This window comes from Leptopilina heterotoma, unplaced genomic scaffold (assembly GCF_015476425.1).
Source record: "Leptopilina heterotoma isolate Lh14 unplaced genomic scaffold, ASM1547642v1 Lhet_52, whole genome shotgun sequence".
NCBI lineage: Eukaryota > Metazoa > Arthropoda > Insecta > Hymenoptera > Figitidae > Leptopilina > Leptopilina heterotoma.
Window position 1 is genome coordinate 4,065,205 of NW_025111114.1, and position 14,395 is coordinate 4,079,599.

General features: G+C 27.9%; 1 protein-coding gene across 1 annotated transcript in view; it reads right to left on the reverse strand.

Moving 5' to 3' along the window:
- The window catches only part of LOC122507928 (titin homolog), a 32,333-nt gene that overhangs the window by 7,915 nt on the left and 10,023 nt on the right, over positions 1 to 14,395 (reverse strand). The window contains exons 4-7 of the mRNA XM_043620940.1: positions 11,916 to 12,865; positions 7,832 to 8,803; positions 7,376 to 7,735; positions 650 to 6,133 (exon numbers count right to left, since the gene is read on the reverse strand). Coding sequence (XP_043476875.1) covers positions 650 to 6,133; positions 7,376 to 7,735; positions 7,832 to 8,803; positions 11,916 to 12,865 — 7,766 coding nt within the window. The remainder of the gene's footprint in view (positions 1 to 649; positions 6,134 to 7,375; positions 7,736 to 7,831; positions 8,804 to 11,915; positions 12,866 to 14,395) is intronic.

A 14,395-nucleotide genomic window follows, 5' to 3' on the forward strand; every position in this document is an offset into this window, starting at 1 on the left:
TAATAGAAAATTTTCTCTTCTAAAAATAATTTTTGAATTTAAATTTAAATGTAATAATATGAAAATTTCTTTCTAAAAATAATTTTTTGAATTTAAATTAAAATAATAGAAAATTTTCTCTTCTAAAAATAATTTTTGAATTTAAAAAAAATAATAGTAACATTTCTCATCTAAAAATAATTATTTGAATGTAAATTTAAATTTAGAAACATTTCTTTTCGAAAAATAATTTTTTAAATTTAGATTTAATTAATAGAAAATTTTCTCTTCTAAAAATAATTTTTCGAATTTAAATTTAAATAAAAGAAATATTTCAATTCTAAGGACAATTTTTTGAATTTAAATTTAAATAATAGAAAATTTTCTCTTCTAAAAATAATTTTAGAATTTATGTTTAAATAATAGAAAATATTCTTTTTTAAAAATAATTTTTGGATTTAAATTTAAATAATACCAGATTTTTTCTTCTAAAAATAATTATTTTGAATTTAAATTTAAATAGTAGAAAATTTTCTTTTCTAAAAATAATTTTTCGAATTTAAATTTAAATTCTTCGTAAATAAAATAAAAACATTTGACTTTTGCGTAAAAAGCAAATTAAAATTTTCTACTTTCTACTTCGTCTCCTTGTTCGCTTATTTCCTCTTACCTTGATATCTAAAATTGGTCCTTTATGAACAGTGTACTGAATTTTTGCAATATCGTTCGCATCATCAGTTCTTTCGTCTCCAACAATATTTTCATTATGGCTCATTTTTTCCTCTTCGCTCGGTCCATTCGTCAACAATTCCTCTTCATTTGTATTTTGAGTATTTAAATCGGTTTTCACTTCTTTATTTTCCGGATGGATTTTATCTTTCCCCGCTGTTGCTCCTGCTCCTGCTGTTGTTGCTGTACTTCCTGCTGTTGTTGTCGTCATCGCTATTGTCATCGCCGCTGCAGTCATTGTAGTAATAATATTTGTCATCGTCACTGATGTTGGTATTTTCTCCTCGTTATTCACACTTTCCTTTTCCCCCTCGTTTATTTTATCTTCGCTTTTCTTCTCGATTTTTTCTTCTTCCTTTTCCTTATCACTTTTCTCCTTTTCCTTCTCCTTCTCGTTTTTCAATGTGACATTTTTTTCTTCCTCCTCGTCTTTCTCGTCTTTTCGATTTTTCTCCTTTTCTACAATTTTATTATTTAATTTTTCCTCAAAAATTGATGGATTAAAATTATTTTCCGCATTTGTTTTCACAATCTCGTGTTTTTTAGCACTTGCGACGGGTTTAAAAATATACAAATTCGTCTCCTCCATCGAAATCCGTCGGATTGGTTGCATATTCATTATTTCCTCTCGTAATAATAAATTTGGGAAATCAATCCTTTGTTCGATTTGTTGTTGGTGGATTTTCGTGAGACCTAAACGTTTTAGAACACCTGGGGGTAAATCATCGCGCATATATGTATATTTACAATCGACTAATTTTACTTTACAATTTTCCATTTCGCTTAATGTTTGTTTTCTTTTCTTTCGATCTTTTCGTTTCGGGCGTAATTCCATTTTTAAGAGATCGCGAATCGTGGAGTAGAGTATTTTTTCGTTTATTTTTTTCTTCTTTCTCGGTGGTTCGCCTTCTGAACATTGTGATGTGGAGAGGGCTTGTGATCGTTTTTCCGGTTCTTCTTCACTTTCCTGATGCCTCGAACTTCGACGGGTTGGTTGATTATTTATTTTTCCCGCACGTGATACACTTCGCGTTGGTCGTTTACGTTTGCGGGTCGAATCGACTGATTTCGATGATGAATCGTCGGAAATCGGTGACAAGAGGGCGGAACGCGTTGAATCCTTGTCGGAAAATTCCTTGAAACTTGGATGAGAAAATACTTGTTCCGATTCAATGGGACTTACTTCAATTTCAATTTTTGAATGTGAAGAATTCAAGGCAATGTCGATTTTATTTTCATTCTGGGAATTTATTCTCTGGACTTCTTCATTGAGACTTTCGTCCTCGTTGCTTTCGGCGAATAAATTCTTCGTTAATTCGGGCACTTTTTCGTTTTGTGACGATGGGAGACTCGGTGGTTCGATTTTCGTTTCACTGTCGAAACCTTTGCAAGAAACATCTCCTGGTTGATTCTGAATTTCTTTTTCGGTCAGATTTTCCTCCGTTTCCTCCTTTTTCTCTTGGTGCTTCTTCTTCTTCTCTTTCGCCTTCTTTGCTTCGGCAATTTCACGTTTATATTCCTGTTCAAGTAGACCGAGTGCGGTGTTATTTTTTTTCTTATCCCGAATTGATTCCAACGGTTCGAGTTGACTTTCGTCGGAATAAATCAAAGCACTGTCGATTGTTTTCAATCTCATGTGTTTTTTATCAATAATCTCCACTTTGTCCTTTTTTGGGGAAATTTTCTTTTTTTCCACTTTCCCAACGGGGGGTAAATCATTTTTCTTTTTTTCGAGTCGATTAATTATATTCGAACTGATTTTCGACACTTTTTCATTTTTCTCAATAATTTGCACTTTTTTCTCCGGCGATTCTTTCTTTTTGAATTTATCCCGTTCGTGTTTGCCGCGAATTTTGACGAATATTCTCTCAGCAGTGTTTAAAATTGGAATATCTTTGGTTGCTGTAGTCGTTCTTCTTCTTTTCACAATTTCCTCGTCACTTTCGTCGATTTTTGAACTTTTCATCATTACACTTTTGGGACGTTTGTTGGAAATTTTTTTCTCCAATTTTACACGTTCCTTTTTTTTCAAATTTTCATTCTCCTCATCGTCGTCACTTGTGGGAATTAATTTCGATATTGTCGGTTTCATTGCACTTTTTGGACGCGCACGTATTGTATCACTATTATTTTTTGGTGGTAATTTTTTATTATTTAAACTACTCAACATTGCAACTTCTTCATCGCCACTTGTCACTTCGGAACTTTCGTTAACTTTTGATGTTAATTTCATTACACTTTTCGGTCGTTTTGTATTCTCCGGTTTCTTTCGCTGCTCGTCACTGAATTTTTCCGAAAATAATTTCATAACACTTTTTGGTCTCTTTTGAGGGGTTTTTTTATTCCGTTTTTGTGTTTCATCTTCGCTCGACGATTTTATCGAGACTTTCAACATAACACTCTTTGGTCTTTTGGGTGATTTTGATTCTTCCTCATCGCTGGATAATTTTGCCTTTGATTTATTTTTCGGAACATTATCCTCTGATTCGATGATTGTATTTTTCTTCATTCGCGATTGTGATCTTTCGGTTAATTTTTTGAATTTATTTTCCTGTTCGTCGTCGGTGATTGTTAATTTTTTATTACCTCGAACTCGGGGTAATTTCTTTTGTTTTCCCTTTGTTATTCTTTCAATTTCCTCGTCCTCTGAACTTGAATCGGGTAAATTTGTTTTTCGTAGTTTTGTCAATTTTTTCGTTTTCTTCTCGATGGTTGTTTTTCCCTCTTCTTCGTCGGCACTTTTTTTCGACACTTTAGATTTTGTTGTGTTCGTTTCTTTCAATGGTGATGATAATTCCTCTTTGGAGAATTCTTCATTTTCAGAACTTGGAATTTTTAATTTCTTTTCATCGCTCGATGGAGGTTCCTCGTTGCCATTTTTCGTCGCAATTTCGTTTGGATTCGTGTTATTTTCTGTATTTGCCATCATTTCGTAAAGTTTTTGCTTCTCGAGCATTAATTTTTGTATTTCGTCGTCGATTTCCTTCATTCTCGCCACGAGTGATTGTGTTGTGAGAGGCTTTACACTTTGTTTAATAGCGTCCTTTAGTCCGTCTTTAATTTTCTTATCCTTCTTTTTCTTCATTCTTCTTTTACGTTTTAATTTATGTAACGCTTTTTCCGATTTCGACGATTCCTCCTTATCTTCCATTTTCGAATGCACCGTTTCAGTTTCACTTGGATTTAACCTAACCTCAAAATCGGTTTCCGTTTTCTCCTCTTGATCTACCGTTTTTTCCGAAATAATTTGATGATCACACTTCTCGGAGACTGCAATTTCAGGGTCTAATAATTCACCATCAATTATCGATTCTTCGTAATTATCTTTAAGATCCTTGAGAATCATAACACCGGTTTGAAGCACAAATTCGGATAATTTTTTTGGTCTATTGTTCGATTGAATTTCGGTAATTTGGGAATTATTTAACGAATCAAATGGGAGTTTATCGGACTTGGTGGCTAGTGAAAATTCTGAGGGGGGTAATATTTCAGTTTCATCGGAAATGGCAACGGTCGTTTCTGAGAATGCAGGTTTCAACTCGTCTTTGTCACTGGAAAACGTTCTTGTTTCTTTCACTTCGTTAGCACTTGAACTTTCCGTTTCTATACACTTTTCCACTTGGTCAACAATTTTTCTATTTTCAATTTCACTCGATGTATTTTCTTCAACCGAATCGATATCCACGTGCGGACCAGTGCTTTCGTTTAACAAATGACTCAAATCGCCGGTTTCGCGCGATTCATCAACTGTCACGTGACACTCATCAGATGGCGTTACTTGACTCGCGGAATTTTTGAATTCATCATCGAAAATAACAGGCGCTTTATTATCCAAATTTACATCGTTGATTGTATTTTCAAATAATTGTTTAACACTTTCCTCGGGTTCTTTTTTATCGTAAACTGTTGGGGGGTTTTCTAAACTTTGGGGATTTTTTATTAAAAATTGTTCATCATTCACACTGTCATCGAATTGTTCAATAAGCGTTTTTTCGTCACCTTCCAATTTTTCGTCATTCAATGGTAAATTCATTTCACGTTCAGTTAAAATTGGTGGTAGATCATCGGTTAATCTTAAATTTGTATCACTATCGTCGATACCAAAATGAAATAATTCTGGTTTCTCGACACTTTGTTCGTCAAAAATTTCGTCATCGGTTTTTGACGAAAGAACACATGAATTTATATCGGAATAAACGATATTTGCTTCTTGTAATTCGGCATCAAGAACGTTATCAAAAATATTTTCTATTGGATTAATATCGTCGATGATAAGTTTATTTTTTATTGGCTCATCCTCATTGTCGAATGTTGATTTAATATCGGTGATGTCGTCCTCCTTCACTGACATATTACCAAAAAATACTTCTTTCGCCGGACAAACGTCCACTGGATCTTCTATTAAATCCTGTAGAATATTTGGATAATTCTCCACCTCCATTGTATAATGTTTTGTTATTTCTTCCGAGGGCACTGTATCCGGTAGTCCATCGCTAATTAATTTTTTCTCCTTTATTTTCGTTTCCTGTGTATTTTTTCCATAGACTTTTAACTTTCTCACTGGTTTATAAGGTAAAGTAGTATTTTCTTTCGGTTTTTCATTTATTTCCACTTCGACTTTTGATTTATTATCAGTTGATTTTTCCTTTTGAATTTTCTCATCACATTTTGTTGTCACATTTTCATTGGTTATTTCCTGTTTTTGTGTTTTAATATCGTTTTTACTTTTTCTTGTATTCGATTCGTTTTTCTCTTGTTTTCTCTTGCTGTCAATTGTTTTTGTTTTTATTACATGCGAACTACTTTGCGATGATTGATCCGATTCCGATGATATTGATGATCGTCTAACTGGACTTTCAATTTTTTGCTCAATAACAACGAGTGGTGTTAATTCATTTTTTATTTTCTTCACAATTTTTGGCTTATTTTTTAATTTCATCTCCTTACCGCCTTCAGATTTGATGAATTTAAATTTACTCTCGTCTTGTAATTTATTATCATTGACATTATTTTTATTTGGATCTAATTTTGTTTTTTCATGCGTTATTTTAGGTGCAAGACGTGGATCACGTGAAATTATTTTTGTCTCGTCTTGTATTTTTTGTTTGAGAATTTCATCGTTGATTTTTTTATTTTCAATTATTATTTTTTTCTCTGTTATTTCATTTTGTTGAATATTTTTATTTTTCTTCTTTGTCTCGAGGGATTTTTCAATAATTCGTGATTTACTCCCTAACGGAATGTTGAGAAGATTAGTTGTTAATGAAATTGGATTTTGATCAATTTCCTTCAGCTTTTGTTGTTCCTTTTTCTTTCGCTCGATTGTCCGTGCTTTGTAAGCTTGAATGTCGATTCGTTTCGGCTTCTTCTCATCATCACTTCTCAAATGAACTTTTTCCTTCGTTCTTGTCGTTTTACTTTGATTCTGAAAAAATTTCCAAATATTGTTAGTATTAAATAAATATATTAATTAATTAATTAATTAATTAAATAAATAAATAAAAATTAAGATATAATTTATTTTACATAATATTAAATTTAATATTTATTTTTTCATTTATTGAAATAAACTGCAATTTTATTACGTTTTTAATTTTTTAAAAATAAACTCTGTAATTTGTTTAGAATTTTTTTTTTATCTAAGTCCCGTAATAAATGTAATAAATTTAATCTTCGAGTGAATTTATTCACGATAACAGTTGTCCAGCAATGCATAAGAGAGATAAAGATTTAGAATTTGCAGTTAAGTCATTTCATCTTATCTCCCTTCCGTTTTTAGAAACGCAGTTATCGGATTTCACTCGTTAAATTCTAATTCTCAAGATTTTAGAAATTTTGTATTATTCATCAAAGAATAATTTTTCAATTATTCGTATTTCTTATTTAATAATTTTTCAATTAGATATAATAAATACTTTACCAGGGTGGTCACAAGTTTGAGTTTATCAATTTCCCTGATATTTCCCTGACAATTTACTGACATTAAAATTATTTTCCCTGACAAAATTCTTTTCACAAGAAAATATGAAATTTTACGGAAAATTAGTAAAATTTATGAAATTTAATAATAATTTTTTTAAAAATAATTTTAATAAGTCCAAAAAAGTAAATTTTTATTTGCTTTATTGGAAGACAATTAAAGCTTAAAAAATTATGATAAAAAATTCTAGGAATTAAGTAGATTTTAAAAATATTTTAATGTAATTTTTCGAAAACAATTGAATTTCTCCAAAATGTTAAAAATAATTCAAAAATGTTATTATTTTTGGAATGTATTTGAATTTTTGGAAATATGTAATTAAAATTTTTGCCAATTCAATTATTTTCATTAAATTTGCAATTAAATTCCTTCAAAAGTTGATTTTCAAAAATTGTACCAATAATACTTAAAAAAAACAATTATTTTTAATTAAATTTTACACACTTTCAATGATTCAAAATCTTTTAAATTTTATATTACGAAAATTTAAATAGAAAAATGATTCAAAAATAATTTTTGAAAGGTTTGTTTATAGTTAAACGTAAGTAATTGGAATATTATTTAAATTTAATTCAATTTTCTCGAGAATAATTAACTATTAATTATTTTTTTTGTAATTTTTTATTATTTAAGTTAATTAACTTAAATAGTAAAAAATAAACGAAGAAACGAAATTTTAAAACTCACTTTCTTTGAAGTTTGTGGCTTTTCGGACTTCTTAGAAGGTTCCTCGACAATTTTGGTCTCAGTAGGCGACGAATTTTTCAATTCCGAACTTTTATCAACCTCGTCATTCTTCTTCTCCATCTCTTGAATTAAATCCGAAATTTTTTCATCGTTCTTGGGAGTTTCTAAAATTTCTTGCAATTTCTTTTCTTCACTTTCCTTTTCCAGTGGCTTTTCCGTTTCTTTCTCGAACTCCTTCTCCTTCACCTGCTCTTTTTCTTTTTTCCTCTCTTTCTCCTTGTCCGATTCCTTCTCTTTTTCCTTTTCCTTCTCTTTTTCTAATTCCTTCTCTTTTTCCTTTTCTTTCTCTTTTTCTTTCACTTTTTCCTTTTCCTTTTCTTTTTCTTTTTCTTTTTCTTTCTCTTTTACTTTTTCTTTCTCTTTTACTTTTTCTTTTTCTTTAACTTTTTCTTTCTCTTTTTCCTTTTCTTTCTCTTTCTCCTTTTCCTTTCCTTTCAATTTTTCCTTTTCCTTCTCCTTCAATTTTTCTTCTTTCTCTTTCTCCTTTTCCTTCAACTTTTCCACTTCCTTCTCCAAATTATCAATAGCGACGGATTCATTCGAAGAAAGAAAATTGAGATTTTTCCCATGTATTGGAGCATCACTGCCATAGTTGACCAATTTAATCGTCGAATTCTCATCGTTCTGCGGTGGCGATTCAACAATAATTGCCGTATTCGACACTTCTGGCATTTGCTTCAATTGTGCCTTTGTCTTCAGTGATTGCATTTTCACCTGACCATAATCAACATTAACCTTAACCGGCGAATTGGAAATTTGTCGATTATCACAATTTCTCAATGTACCATCTTTATTTTGTCCAATAATTGGCAATAATTTCTTCTCACTTCGTTTCTCCTCAGGTGAAATTGGTTCAATTTTCACTTCCTTTTTAATTTCATCCTCAGTCAATAATTTCATTGGTATCTCCTTCTCCGAGCCTGATATTGAATTGCGTTTTGTTTTTTTCTTATGACGACGAGTTTTCTTTTTCTTCTTACCCTTTTTCTCACGTCTTTTTCGTTTACGTGATTTTTTCTCCTTATGCCGTTCCTTTTCGCGTTTACGCTTCTCAATATCGGCGGCAACCTCATCGCGTATCGCTTCATTTAAAGATTTTTTCTTTGCCACTTTTTCACGTTCTTTTATCACTTTTAATAGTTTTGTAACATCGGGAGCAATATTTTCACTACTTGTACTGTCGCTCGATGTTGATGAACTCGATGAACTATCATTGTCACTGTCGTCATCACTTTCGGAAATTTCACCATCCTCGAGATGCTCCTTTTGACGGACAAGTAAACGTTCGGTGCTTTCGTCATTATTATCCCTCTCGGGAATTGGCGTCTCGTCCCATTGATATGGCTTCTTTTGTGATCGATCGCACACCTGAAATTTAAAAATAAATATATATTAACTCCTGGGGCGGAAATAATTTTTTTTCTTTTAGAGTTGCCACGCTTTTGCTCATTTCCAATTCCCTGACTTTTCCAGGTTTTTAAAACTACATTTATATTTTACAAAATATTAAATAATTAGTCATTATAATTTTTCCATAAGAATTAAAATTCTTCAAAAGATTCAAATTTAAATCTTTTTGAAATTAAACATCTTATAAAAAATTGTTATAAAACATGAAGAAATCGATCACTGTGCAATCATTGTCTTCATGTTTTATAAATAATTAAAAATGACCGACTGATAAAATCATTATTTTATATTATAAAAATATTGTTACTATAACTTATTCAAAATTACTTTCATTTTAACAAAAATTAAACATATTGATTGACTTTTTGCTTTTGAATTAGTAAATTTTACTATTAAATTAGTAGAAACGACTATTTATTACTAAAAACTGCTAATTCAAAAGCAAAAAGTCAGTCACTAATTAAAATTAGAAAACATTTTTACAAATTCAAATTTAGAGAGTTTAATATTCAATTATTATCTAAAATTTTAATTAAAATTCATATTTAAATCAATTTTTATTAGAAAATTCTACGAGAATTCAATTATTTAAATACAAAAATAAATAATTTATTGAAGAATTGAATGTTTTTTAAAATAAATAAATTCTCTCATAAAGAATTTTATTAACAAATTTTTAAATGGGTAATTAAAATTCTTTTGACGAATTTTAATAACATTTTTAAGAATAATTTCATTTTTCGAAAAATTAGATAAAAATTGTATTAAAAATAATTGAATCTCTGTAAAAAAATTTTATTGAATTGAGAAAAGTTTTTGAAAATAATTGAAATTTTGCCAAGAATTTTATTAAAATTTTTGAAAATAATTGAATTTTGGAAAAAAAGTTTATTATTTATTTAAAGATAATTGAAATAATTGAATTTTTTAGACGAATTTTTTAATAATATTTTTTTTAAATACCTAATTGAATTCTTTTGTGAAATTTTATAATCAAAATTTAAAAAATTCACTTATTAAGTAAAAAATTAATTATTAGGTACTGTTTATATTTTCAAAAATTTTAATAAAATTTCACGAAAGAATTCAATTATTTTTCAAAATTATAATAAATCCTTCTAAACAATTCAATTATTTTTTTAAATAGTAAAATTCTTCGCAAGAATTCAATTAATTTTATAAATAGCAAAATTCTTTGCAGGAATTCAATTATTTTCAAAACAATTTTAATTGAATTTCTCGGATAAATTCAAATATTTTTAAATATTTCCATAAATTTCAATTATTTCCTAAAATTTTAATAAATTCTTCTAAACAATTAAACTATTTTTATAAATACTAAAATTTTTTGCAGGAATTAAATAATTTTTAATACAATTTAAATAAAATTACACGAAAGAATTTAATTATTTAAAAAAATGTCCATAAAATTCAATTTCAACAAGAATTTAAAATTGTCTAAAAATAATTCAATTATTCTCAAAATATTTTTAAAAAATTCTATACCAAAATTAAATTACTTTCAATGTAATTTTTAAATTTATTCGTCAAAAAAATTGAAAGAATTCAATTATTTTCGAAAAATAATAAAATTCTTGTGATGAATTCAATTATTTTGAATATACTTAATTTTAAAAAAATTCTTTAAAGAAATTCAATTATTTTCGGAACATCTTTAATTGAATTTCTCGAAAAGATTTCATTATTTTTAAATATTTCTATAAAATTCTTCATAACAATTTAATTATTTCTTAAAATTTTAATAAATTCTTCGAAACATTTCAATTTTTTATAAATACTAAAATTCTTAGTAATAATTCAATAATATTTAAATTTTTAAATATTAACATAAAATTTATTTATTTTCTAAAATTTTAATGAATTCTTGAAAGGAATTCAATTATTTTTATAAATAGTAAAATTCTTTTCAAGAATTCAATTATTTTCAATACAATTTTAATAAAATTCTTCTTCATAAAATTCAATTGCTTTCAAAATTTTCAATTAAAATTATTAAAGAAACTCTATTAGTGTAAAAAAATTCAAAGATATTCTTCAAAAGAATTTAATTAGGATTTTTTAAAATTTTAATAAAATTCTTTGCGAGAATTTAGTTAATTTACTAAATAATAAAATTCTTTGAAGAAATTCTATTAATATCACATTTTTTGATAAAATTCCTTGCAACAATTCGATGATTTTCAATTCATTAATTTTAAAATTGAAAATATTTGAAAAGAAAAATTATAAAAAAGTCAAGAAACGAAAAAGCAAACAACAACTAACTTCAAACTGCGAACAAATTACAGATTGAAATTAATTAAAGTTCTACGAAGAATTTTATTAAAATTATTTTGAAAAAAAAATTGAATTGTTAAAAAGAATTTCATTAAATCTTTTGAAAATAATTTAATTCTTTCAAGAAATTTAATTAAAAATTGTATTTAAAAAATACAATATTCTAATAAATAGATTATAGAAAGGCTTTTTAAAATACCTAATTGAATTTCTTTGATGAATTTTAAAAAAATTTTTAAGAATAATTACATTTTTCGAGAAATTCCATTAAAATTGTATTAAAATTAATTGAAATTCTGCGATGAGTTTTATTATTTATAAAAATAATTGAAAAACTATAAAGTTTCTTATTATTTATGAAAATAATTGAATCTCTTTAAAAAAAACTTGATTATTTATGAAAATAATTGAATTATTGCGAAGAAATTAATAAAGAATTTGTAAATAATAGAATTCTTGTGAAATTTATTTTTATTTATGAAAATAATTGAACGTTTGCGTAGAATTTTATTCAAATTTTTTTTAATAATGGAATTCTTTTGGAAAATTTAATTATTGCGAAGAAAAATTTTAAACGCATCTCTTTTAAAATTGAATTAATTTTGAAATATTTTAGAAAAATTAGATTTCAAGAATAAACACAATAGCTTTAGAAAACAATAATTTTCCAGGATTCCAATCAAAATTTCCTGACATTTCCTGGTTTTCCAGGATTTCCAGGTTACGTGGCAACCCTGATTCTTTTCTTTTATTAAAAATAGAGTAAAGTTACCTCAACGATTCGGGTTTCCTTTGCCTTGGAATGCAGCGATTCGTTATCAGCTCGTCGGGACATTAATGCATTGAATTCCTTTTCGAGAGCATCGCTCATGGTGTGTCCATGTTTCGCCTCCCATTCCTCTTTGGTCAAATTTCTGAACGTATCGACATTTTCCCGCTTCTTTCGGGTCCACATTTGTTGGAGTTCCAAATTCTGTTCGGCAATGGGTTTCGATGAGGCTTTTGCTTTGGCAATTCCGGCGCTGAATATATCGTCTAAAGTACGTTCCATTGTACCTAGTGTTGGATATTTACCGGGTGGTTTTGTGACAACTTCGCTTCTATTTGGCTTTGTTCGGGGCGTTTCAGCGACGACGTTCACGGCAACATTCACGCTTCGATCGGGTTTCACCTTTTGAATACCGGGTTTGAAAATATCGTCGAGAACAGAAGTGAGATGTGACGATGGATTTTCGGCTTCTTTGTTTGTCGAACCACTTTCAATTAACTCGCGTGCTAATTGAGCTTTTAAGTGTGCTTGCTTCTTTTTTAATTCCTTGATTTCGGCTTCGCGTTGAGCTTCACGTTGCGCTTCACGTTGTGCTTCGCGTTGAGCTTCACGTTGTGCCTCGCGTTGTGCTTCACGTAATTTTGCTTCACGTAATTTTGCCTCACGTGCCTTTGCCTCGCGCGCCTCACGCTCTTGTTTTTCCTTCAGCGCCAATTGTTCCTTTAATTCCTGTTCGCGTTGCTCGCGAAGAAGCTGTTCGCGTGCTTGTTGATCTCGCACCTGTTGTTCGCGTGCTTGTTGCTCCCGTATCTGCAGTTCCCTCAAATGTGCCTCACGAATTTGCGCCTCTCTCAGAGCTTGACTCTCCTTCAGGGAATTTTTCACCGTCACGTCGCCGTTTTCTCGTTCTCGAGACGATTTCGTTTCCTTTGATGATGATCGAGAGGCGGACGCTAAAAAAACAAATTAATTGTTATTAACCATTTTTATATGTTTTCTATCTGGAATTATGTTACCAAAACAATTTTTGGTTCAATTCTTGGTTCAAGAACCAAAAATTGACACAAAAAATTAATTTTGTTTTTCCCTCACTTCTCCCTGATTTCAAAAACAGAATTTTAACTTTTTCCGCTTACACTAAAAAATATTCAGATTCACTCAAAAAATTACTAAATAATCATGACTATTTTTCCAAATGAATTAAGATTTTCAAAAATATTAATTTCGAAACCTTTTGAAATTTGGTAATTTACAAAAATTGCTATTGAAGCTTCTTCAAATTTATTATCATAATTTCAATTCAATTTTCTAAAATTTTTAACTAAAATTCTTCTCTAAATAAATTATTTTTAATATTTTACGATAAAATTCTTTAAAAATCCATTTATTCAAATAATAAAGAAAAATTATAATTAATAACTTTTAAAGTTAAATTAATTTTTAAATTCACTTGTTTACAATTCAATTTTATTATAAATTTCGATCATCTGGAAATACTTTAATTAAATATTAAAGGAAGAAGTTAACAATCTATTCGAATCATTTCTCACTTAAAGCTTCATTAAGATTTCATGTATATCGACAGCACAGCCGTCCTATTAAAATAATACAGAAACCTGCTTTTTCAGAAGAATATTTTTCCAAATCAATAAATAATAAATCAATTATTTTTAATAATATTCAGAGAATTCTTTCCTAAATCAATTATTTTTAATAATATTCAGAACATTTTTTCTTAAATCAATTATTATTAATAATTAAATACATATTACAAAAATTCAACTAATTTCTAAAGAAATTAAAATTTTCCTAAAAATGAAGTTCAAGAAAAGTTCTAATTAAATTCATTAAACATTTAAATCTTCTCAAATTTCAGTTTGAAACCTTTTTGAAATTAAATTATTTTTAAAAAATTCTAATATTTGTAACTTCTGCAAAATTCAATTATTTCTTAAGAGATTTTAACTAAAATTCTTCTCTAAATCAATTATTTTCAATAATAATCAGAGAATTCTTTTCTAAATCAATTATTTTCAATAATTAAATTTATATCAGGTACAAAATTCAACTAATTTCAAAAGAAATTGAATTAAAATTTTTCAAAATACTAAATTCAACAAAATTTCTAATTAAATTCATTTAAAATTCTAATTTTCTAAAGTTTCAGTTTGAAACCTTTCCAAAATTCAATTATTTAGAGTTTTTAACAAAAATTCTTCTCTAAATCAATTTTTTAAAAATAATTTACAGAAAATTCTTCTAATAAATCAATTATTTTTAATAAGCAGGTACAAAATTCCACTAATTTCAAAAGAAATGAAATTAAAATCTTTCAAAAATTAGTTCATGACAGTTTCTGATTAAATTCATTCAAAATTCAAATTTTCTAAAATTTTGATTAGAAACCTTTTCAAAATTCAATTATTTTTTAAAGTTTGTAACATAAATTCTTCTCTTAATCAATTATTTTTAATAATAATTAA